Source organism: Cryptomeria japonica, chromosome 9, assembly GCF_030272615.1.
Source record: "Cryptomeria japonica chromosome 9, Sugi_1.0, whole genome shotgun sequence".
NCBI classification, from domain to species: domain Eukaryota; kingdom Viridiplantae; phylum Streptophyta; class Pinopsida; order Cupressales; family Cupressaceae; genus Cryptomeria; species Cryptomeria japonica.
Window position 1 is genome coordinate 722430597 of NC_081413.1, and position 10481 is coordinate 722441077.

Below are 10481 nucleotides of genomic sequence, written 5' to 3' on the forward strand. Positions count from 1 at the left end.
TTTTATTTTTTTGTAATTAGACCAAAAGTGGTATAAAATATACATTTAGTAGACACTTCCAATTGAAAAAGTTGTAGCCCATATATAACTTAGCTATAATGAATCTATATAGACCATATGTTTTACTAAAATTAATTTTTAGTTAGAATTACTTAAATTCACTTGTGCTGATAAGTTGGCCTGAAACGTGACACGGTTTTGTTATTTTACCCCACAACCAACAATGCAACCCTAGGAAGGGTCCTGCCCCAAAATAGGGCAGGGAGAGGGGCACCACACCCCTATCCTTGGAGGACAAGGGCGCCATGCCCCTGTCCAAGGGGGGACAGTTGCACCACGCCCCTGTCCTACCCCTTTCTCTAGGGCAGAGTGCGGACGGGGTGATGCAGAGGCCAAGGAAGAAGTTGTTTCCGCAAGTTGAGCAATCTCCGGTCTCCGATCAGGCTAGAGGATTCAAATTCGCATGCGTGAGGACCCTAATGCAGTCGAAAATTTCTAGGGTTGCAATTTTATGACACTATTGGGAGCAAAGAGATTATTATAAAAAGTCTTAACGCCATGATTCGGGGATTTCAAACCCAAAGCTACTCGAAAATCCAAGCTAGGAGAAGACTCTGAAGCCACTTCTCGCAAACCAACCATCATGCTCGATAGAAAACCCACACTCCAAGCAGATATGGGAAAGAAAACCCTCACCCTGAAAACACCCACCCCAATCACCTCCCAAACTCCACCAAGGCAAGCTCCCAAACGTGAGCTCTCCCAACCCCGCCACACCACAAAACACAACAACAACAAAAAAGAACCGGGGAATGATCACCCTCAAGCCACCTCCTACAACAAATGGAAAAGATGAAGCAACACCCCTCCCTGCAGCGCTGAACACAACCCACCCCCTATGCACAAGCAGAAAAGTACGGTCACGAGCTAGGGCACGAATGCCTTAGCTCGACCTTTGCACGCCCCACATTTGCACACCATCTTCCCAAAAATTGATCTTTCTCGCAACAAGCTTAATCTATTCATTCATATATTTAAATAATATTTATTATTTAAGTTAAATTAAAATAGTTACTTTAATTTAACATTTACACTGAATAAGTTTAGAGGATTTGTGGTTTTAATTCAATGATAGAACTAACCCAAAACATTTTATCTATTTTACTGAACCCTTTACTATGATGGTTAAGTTCACAAGGATTTTTTATTTAAATTTATTCCATAAGTTAAATTAGAGGTTTTGTGATATTTTTATTAGAAGAAAAAAAAATTGATTTTGAAGGGGGCCCGAAACCCTTTATAGAAAGTTGTCCTTTAAGATAAACAAGAAAAGTGATAGCAAAAGCCTAAAACAAAAAGCTATCCAAAAAATGGACTAGATAAGAGATAGCTAACCACAAACACACGATGGGTCAACAACAAAGAGGAATAAGGGCACCCAAGATTGAAACTATTGTGGACCCCCTGAGAGGCACCAACAACCAGATACTGGGCTAGAAGAAAAAAAAGGCCCAATAAAGCCATCCAATTGAACAATAGCTAGACCAAAACATCCACACAATTCAAGGAGGTTTGAATCTAAACCAATCTATGGTTCACTGAAATGTCGAAGAATCAATTTTATACACAAATTTATCCTTGAAGGGGCTTCCCTTATGACCTCAAATGAATCTTCTACAACCCACACCTTACCAGGGTCAACTCATTCACATTTTTACTCTTGAGGTTGGCTCCCCTGAGAGTTTCATCAAAATTTTCAACAATTTTATCATTGAGGGGAGTTCCCCTTAGGACCTCAATCAAATCCTCATCAAAACCTTTACAAGGAACAACATCTTTCTTGTCCATAACAGGGGACCCTTTACAATTTTTTGCAATAATAACACCACCAGAACCCGCTTCATTCTATTCAAAACAAGGGAGGGAGACTTTGAAATCCTGGCAAGATTAAGAAAATTTACCAACTCTATGGCAAAGAAAGCACACCAAAGAGGGTGGGTCAAATAGAATAATCTACTCCCAATACCTAGGTTGGAAAGTGACTTAATAGAGTTTGGAAGAATCTCAAACCAAACTCCACCCAAACATAAAATCTGACAAAAACAAAATGTCTCCTATCTTTCATAACCTTGTCTATTGTTAAGGAAGAGACAAGAGTGTTAGAAATATGACCTCTTCATGCTAAAAATTTTAGAGGTAGCCTAGGGAGTCTGATCTATACAAGGACCCCTTTACATTTTTTCATGTATGCATCAAAGCCAGTAGATTAGCTTCACAAAAAGAGGACAAAATTTCTAATGAACCAAGGTCATTAGAAAAATCACCTCTACTTTCCTTAGACTTCTCAAAGGAGAATAGGAAGAACCCAATAGTCACTTGCAACCAACCAACATCACTCCAACACTTTGAAGCCCAACAATGAACACAGACAATATTCGGCTGGGAGTCAGAGAACCTTTCAATGAGAGAAGTCTCCAAAGATGCAAGACTCTTGCTGACCCAAGGCATCAACAATTAGAATTGAGACAACCACACTAACTAGAAACACCTCAACTGAAGAGCCAACCTTCTCATGAACAACCAAAAGATCTTTGAGCGACCCAACATAATGAAGAACATCAAGACCCTACAACAAAGAAAAGGAGAGAATAGAAGGTCCCTCAAATAAATCCACTCAAATAGTAAGAAGAGCAACATCCTCATAACACGACGCATGAAAAATAACCCAACTCAATAAGGATGCCAACATCATGAATAGACCCAGCAATAGGAGGCCTAAGGACCTCGGTCACAACACACGTGTTAGACCCATCAAAGCCACCTTGAAGGCCTGTGTCACAACACACATGCTAGACCCATCAAAGCCACCTTGAAGGCCTCTGTCCAACAAATGAAGCCTGCTTAAGGGAGGCAAAAGAGGGGTTTGGACAAACACCCCCACATCAGCACCAACCAAAAGCCCTAGAGCAGAAGAGGACAAAAACGAGGGAGTGGAAGACCAAAGACCGGGATGAGAGGAGGGATTAGAAACTTCTTAAACCAGAACAACATCTTTGACTCGATCTCTAAGGACAATGTCTAGCAGAAGTTCATCATTAGACTTGTCACCGACAAGGGCCTCTCTAGACACCTCTGACAAAGTCGCTTCTCCAAATCAAATCTTGGCAGAGAAGAGGCCATCAACTTCGAACAGGCTGTCATTTTCAGAGAAGAGATAAGCCTCCATCACGAGACGTTCTCAATTGCTGACGATACAAACATTCTTTCCAGCAAAATCCACCTCCTCCATTAAACCAATTCCATCTCTGAGGACAACTACTTCCTCACCAACATCTATCACTTTTCTTCTCCATCTTCTTCATTATTTTCAAATCTTGTTTTGTCATCAAAAGTGGTTAATCTTCACACAAAATAGTACTGTTAAAAAAATTTCGGATCTGTAAATTACAGTATTTTTTCACTTGATTTTTGTGGTTTTACGGACAATGAAGATGTAGATCATAAAGATTTAGCTACTGAAAATTTCGCAGAAATCTGTTGTGTTTTGTGGATTTTAGAAATTGTACAAAGTGCCATTAGAGATTAGCCGCGTCTCTCCTATTTTTGTCATTCATTGAAGAGGTTTTTTTTGAAATAATTGAGCATTGTTATCAAAATAAATCTATTGGTTGTTGAATCTATATTTTGTGATGTTAAATTGAACTCGATGACTTGTATTATTTCAATTTTACTAACAAATTATTAAGAATTTTTGTAGTTGTTGAAAAATATATAAGTTTTATGTTATCAATAATATATAACATAGATTGACCCAAGACAAAATTATGATATATTTAGAAGAAATATGTTGTATTGAATTTGTATTGATCCACTCAATCCTATAAAAGCTTTCACATAATTTGCTTGCTTTGCTAAAAAATATAATGAAAATAGAAGAGAGACGTGACATTCAATTTGTTATCATCTAATATTTTTTGTCATTGTCACAAATTTGAAATCTGTATTGTTGTATTCACCAGGCTACATTGAATGAAGACAAAATTATGATCTATTTAGAAGAAATATGTGATATTGAATTTGTATTGCTCCACTCAATCCTATAAAAGTTTTCACATACTTAGCTTGCTTTGTTCTAAAATATAATTAAAATAGAAGAGAGATGTGACATTCAATTTGTTATTGTCTAAAATTTCTTGTCATTGTGACAAATTTGAGATCACCATACTACATTTAATTTTTAATCAACTCAATTATTGTATGGTTTACTATTCACCGAAAAAAAAGATGTGACTTTCAATTTGTTCTATTCTAGACTTTTTATGTTCACTTAGTGGAAAGATAGTTTTAACTAATTATGATGTAGGTGAAAACCTACCATATAACCCTTGTAACATTGAATTTATCTTCAATCATTTTTAATAATTAAATTGATTTATGAAAATTTGATTATAAGTACATTGTCTATTTCTGAAAAAAAAAATTTACTCCAAACACAAAACAATGAGAAGACCGTATTATAATCAACTGAAAAAAAACGTTTGAAACATACTTGAGATCTTGGTAGGTAGTTTCCACCAGATACACAAACACCATTGAACTAAATCTATTAGTTAATACATATCTTCATTCTGATGATAGATCGTGGAATATGATCAGAAATATAAATAGAAAAATGCTTATTTGATCAAAAATCCAAAATCTCCAAGCTACTGATTGTACATCTTAAATTATAGATACAAAGATCATGACCTGAAATTAATATATTTCTAAACCAAAATACATAATTTGCAGAGATAAATTAAATAAGTTTCTTGTGATTGTGAAATGCTAATACTAATAATGCTTCTGAAACCACCAAAATAAAAATTATGCCCTGAACTCTATATATTTCCAAACTAAAATACAGAAATTGCAGACATAAATTAAACAAGTTTTTTCTTTTATGAGATACTAATACTAATTAGGTTTAAAGATATTAATTTTTCATAATCTATAATAATTCTTGTTATCGCTTCTGATTTAGATTGTGGTTGTTTACATCGATATTTTAGATCACCCTCTGTGATCCGTCATTAAGATCATAAATAACTCTTAAAATAGAAAATGAGACAATCACATATATATGATAATTTATGCCTACTGAAATAGAAAGTATGGCCTGAAATCTATGTATTCAGTACAAATATTGGTTTATGCCCTTAGTCTTTCTACCTCTCTTATGGTCTCCAACTTAGGTTTCCAAGACCTGCAACTGCTCACTCTATATTTCCCCAAACCCATCTGCAGATCTGAAAGGCCTTCAACATCCATCTTTGGCAGCGCAACAATCTTCAAATCACACTCTAAATGCCCGCCCAAATCATCATCATCATGACCATTTTCTTGCAGGTAAGTTGCTGATTCTCCCCTGAAGAAAAAACCCATTTCTCCCAACATTGGGAAAATCCTCACAGAGCTCTTGGAACTTGCTTTCATGGCGGATCTGGCCTTGACTGCAATGGAGGCCAGGTCTGAGCGAGAAACCACACCCTGCAATTTTGACATGGGGAGAAGAAAATACAAATGCCCTAATTCCAAATCTTCATCTGCAGGCAGGGGATTTATTCTGCGACCCACATGTAAAGCGGCTGCCTCGCATACAAAATGCTGAGGATTTTCCAGCATAATTTCTGCCGCCTTTACTTGCTTCTCAAATTCCTGCAGTCTCCCATCCGCAAATACCAATTTAATTGTATTGGATGACAATAAATGTGAACAAACACAAGAAAGATAAGCACCCATTACAGCAATTTCTTCGCAGAGATTAAAAAAAAAAGAGAAAGGCTCTGGAACAAATTTATCGAAGTTTGTGGACGTGAGACCACGCAATCTGGATGAAATTTCCCGTCTATTTGATTTCCATGAATATTTTACTTTACGTTTGCAGCTTTTGACCAGTTTATCATAGCTTTTCTGTACTTTTCCCTTTCCTATTGATAATGCGTAATTTGAGGAGCAAATAATAGTTCCTTGTGTTGGGGTGTGGTATTCATGGAATTGTGGTTTTAGGTCAACCAACAATAAAGTTTACTAGCTCAATATCTTGGAACTTACAAACAAATATCTCACTTGTAATTTCCCATAACCTTCAATGCTCCCAAACCTTCTTTAAATCACAATGTTGGAGGATGATATACAACTACTAGTCAATGCCCAATCAACATGGATTGTTCACATTAGGGACAAAAAGTTTGTTTACAATAGAGAAAGTTTAGTGTGTTTACATTAGAGAGAGTTGTTGACCACATAACATGGACACCAGATGATGTGGTGGTATTTCTTTGTAATCACAATTTTGTGAAAGAAAAGCATAGTAAGCCTTGATATTATTAGGGATGAATAATGTAGGTTGTAGAAAGGGGATGGTGTGAGAGATTTGTCGTAATTAGTTTGAGAAATGAGGGATCAAGTTTTTAGATTTAGTATTTAGGTCTTATAAAATAAGAAGATAAATTCAAGATGGATATTTACTTGGTAAAAAAAAATTGTGAACATAGTGAAGATTTAAACATGTTAGAATGTGGTAATGATTGTAGAGTGATTGTGGTCACATAATTATTAGTCTTTCTTGAATTATAGGCGACATATACATGTTATAATTATTGTGATGGTACATATCTTCCAATTTTGTCTTGTGGATTAATGAGGATCTACCCACTAATGCCAATGATATTGTGGGACTCAAAGTTCAAGGAAGTGTTTGAAGTTAATATGGTTTGCATTCCTTTAAAGTTTAGGAGGTCTTATCAAAGACCTAATGATCATTAGTACATAGAATCAAATAATTACACCTGAGGAATGAGTGGAACTTTGGTTTTTAATTATGCTCATTAAGTTTCTAAGAGTGGTAAATGTATTAAGAAGAAATATGAAAATATTTGGTATAAGTAGAATTTGTTTCTCTTTAAGTTGTTAGTTGAAGTTGCATTCAAATGAGAAGATAAGTTCAAGAAGGTTGTTTACTAGGAAATATAGGTTTATGGACGTAGAGATTTAAACATGTTAGAATGTGGTGAGGAATGCAGAATGATTGTGGTTAGTAATTATATTTCTTAATTGAATTATAGGTGACATATATATGTTATAATTGTGTTGATAGACATACATTCCAACTTTGCCTTATGGATTTTGATGAGGATCTACCCACTAATGACAATAACATTGTGGATCTTAGAGTTCAAGGAAGTCGTTGAAGTTAATTTGGTCCACATCCCTAGGTGAATAACTGAAGTACTGAGGGAGGAAAGTACCCCTTAAGAGTTAATTCACTAGGGACCATGAATAGAACATGCACTTTGACACCAACAACAACTATATGGTGGGAATTGATAGATTTGTGTCCAAACCAAAAAGATTAATCAAATTATTACTCTCTTCTATGTTGATTGATATGCATGCATCAATTCCTTATACTTATCAAATCATTTAATGTGTCATAATGTAAGGTGTAGAAATGTCTATTTTTTCCCAAATCATTGAGGAACTTGTGGGCCCGACCTAAAACATTAGGATGTGACTCAATGTGATTCGTCTATTGTCTATGGTGTCTTATTATACTTAACACTTTTGAGGTTATATTATTGTAATATTTAAAAATTTGTTCATGATTATATGGCCTAGCATTATTAAAGATGAATACTGTAGTTTATAGAAGGTGATGGTGTGAGAGATTTGTTGTGACTAGCTTTCGAAAGGTGGGATCAAGCTTTAACATTTAGGAGGTTTTTTCAAAGAACATAATGAACATTACTACTAAAGTCAAATCAATTACATATAAGGAATAGATAAAAGTTTGGTTCTTAATTATGTTGATTAAGTTTTTCAAAGTGGTAAATGTGTTAAGAAGAAATATGAAAATTAAGTTGTGTGATTTCTTTACAGAAATATTTGGTATACGTGGTACTTGTTTATTTGAAGTTGCGATAAAATAAGAAGGTAAGCTCAATATGGCGTTTACTTGGTAATAGAGGTTTATGTCACAATGAGTAATTAAGCATTTATAATGGGGTACAGATTGTACAATGATCATGGTAGTGTAGCTATAAGTCTTGTTTGATATTATAATTATGGTGATAGACATACTTGTCAAGTTTGGCTACAATGATCATGGTAGTGGAGCTATAAGTCTTGCATGATATTATAATTATGTGATAGACATACTTGTCAAGTTTGGCTTATAGAATTTGATGAAGATCTACCAGTTGATGTTGATGACATTGTGGGACTTGGAGTTCAAGGGGGTGGATGAAGTTAATTTGGTGGGGACCATGAATAGAATGTGCACTTTGATACCAATAACACCTATATGATCATAAATGGTGGATTTTTGTCCAATCCAAAAAATATTAATCAAATTATTACTCTTTTACGTTGATTGACATGTTTGAACTGATTTCTCAAACATATCAATTCATAAAGTATCATAATCTAAGGTGTAGAAATATGTAAAATTTTCCAAATCATTAAGGAGCATGTGAGGGAGCTAAAACATTACAATATGACTTGATGTGATTTGTATATGTTCTATTGTTTCATATTTTTAACACTTTTGAGGTAAATTTTTGTTAGCATTTATAAAATGGATAATAGTTATCTTTCTTACCACTTTGTATTTGGATGATACCATATTTTACACATTTTTATTTGTTACCTAAAGATTAAAAAAATATGAAATTAAACTGTATGCAATATGGTGAAATACACATACCTATTCCCATTTCCCTTATGTTTTGAGCCCATAGTGACTAGGTTATCCTTTATGCATCACTATTGTGTAAGATGACGCCTTCCACATTGAAGTTGGAAAATAACTTATATCATTACCTCAATTCAAATTTGTGAGTATAGAATCAATCTAGATTATTTGTATGCTCACAATGTAAACCATAGATTTTAAAATTAAAACCTAATGACATTTTTAGTGGTCATTATGAGCTAACTAAAGTGTAAATTACATTATATTGCACACTTGAATGGTGTATTTGACGACTAACCCTAATTTAAAAAGAATAATCTAAGAGTGAACCATCATGAATCTAGGAATATAGTAAGGGAACATAGAATTTAATGATAAAATGATTATAAAAATATCACATCATCATTCTAAGATCATAGTGTACTCATGTCTATTATTCTTGACTGTATTTTATTGCTATTGAATTGATAATTTTAGAATTCTAAATAAGAAAAATATGACCCTCACAATTCAACAAATTATCCCATAATGTTTCAGAAAATGTATATAAAGACAAACAAGTTTCATCCTGCCTGAAATATTATATATTCCAAATTAAAATACAAAATTTGCAGAAATAAATTAAACAAGTTTCAGTATAAAAAGTATGGCCTAAAATCTATGTATTCAGTACAAAGGTCTCTTATGGTTATGCTCTTAGCCTTTCAACCTCTCTTATGGTCTCCAACTTTGGTTTCCAAGACCTGCAACTGCTCACTCTATATTTCCCCAAACCCATCTGCAGATCTGAAAGGCCTTCAAAATCCATCTTTGGCAGCGCAACAATCTTCAAATCACACTCTAAATCTCCACCCAAATCACCATCATCATGACCATTTTCATGCAGGTATGTTTGTGATTGTCCCCTGAAGAAAAAACCCATTTCTCCCAACATTGGGAAAATCTTCACAGAGCTCTTGGAACTTGCTTTCATGGCGGATCTGGCCTTGAGTGCAATTGAGGCCAGGTCTGAGCGAGAAACCACACCCTGCAATTTTGACATGGGAAGAAGAAAATACAAATGCCCTAATTCTAAATCTTCATCTGCAGGCAGGGGATTTATTCTGCGACCCACATGTAAAGCGGCTGCCTCACATACAAATTGCTGAGGATTTTCCACCATAATTTCTGCCGCCTTTACTTGCTTCTCAAATTCCTGCAGTCTCCCATCCACAAATATCAATTTGATTGTATTGGATTGCAATAAATGTGAACAAACACAAGAAAAATAAGCCCCCATTACTGCAATTTCTTAGTAGATATCTCTCTTTACTTGCAGAGATGAAAGAAAAATGAAGGCTGTGGAACAAATTTATCCAAGTTTGTGGACGTGAGACCACGCAATCTGGATGAAATTTCCATGAATATTTTACTTTACGTTTGCAGTTTTTGACCATTTTATCATAGCTTTTCTATACTTTTCCCTTTCCTCTTGATTATGCGTATTTTGAGGACCAAATAATAGTTCCTTGTGTTGGGGTATTCTAAGGTCAAACGACATCAAATTTTACTAGCTCAATATCTTGGAACTTACAAACAAATATCTCAATTTTACTAGCTTAATATCTTGGAACTTACAAACAAATATCTCACTTGTACTTTCTCACAACCTTCAATGTTTCCAAACCTTATTTAACTCATAATGTTGGAGGCTGATATACAGCTACTAGTCAACATGGATTGTTCACATCAGGGAGAGAAAGTGTGT

The 10481-nt window shown here is 34.7% G+C and overlaps 2 protein-coding genes across 2 annotated transcripts; both read right to left on the reverse strand.

The window, feature by feature from the left end:
* Positions 1–5065: 5065 nt before the first annotated feature.
* On the reverse strand, positions 5066–6115 carry LOC131067438 (uncharacterized). The gene has a single exon (XM_058002452.2). The coding sequence runs from the start codon at positions 5779–5781 to the stop codon at positions 5191–5193; it is 591 nt and encodes a 196-aa protein (XP_057858435.1). The 5' UTR covers positions 5782–6115; the 3' UTR covers positions 5066–5190.
* A 3307-nt stretch (positions 6116–9422) lies between these two features.
* Positions 9423–10013, reverse strand: LOC131067437 (uncharacterized). The gene has a single exon (XM_058002451.2). The coding sequence runs from the start codon at positions 10011–10013 to the stop codon at positions 9423–9425; it is 591 nt and encodes a 196-aa protein (XP_057858434.1).
* Positions 10014–10481: the final 468 nt, after the last annotated feature.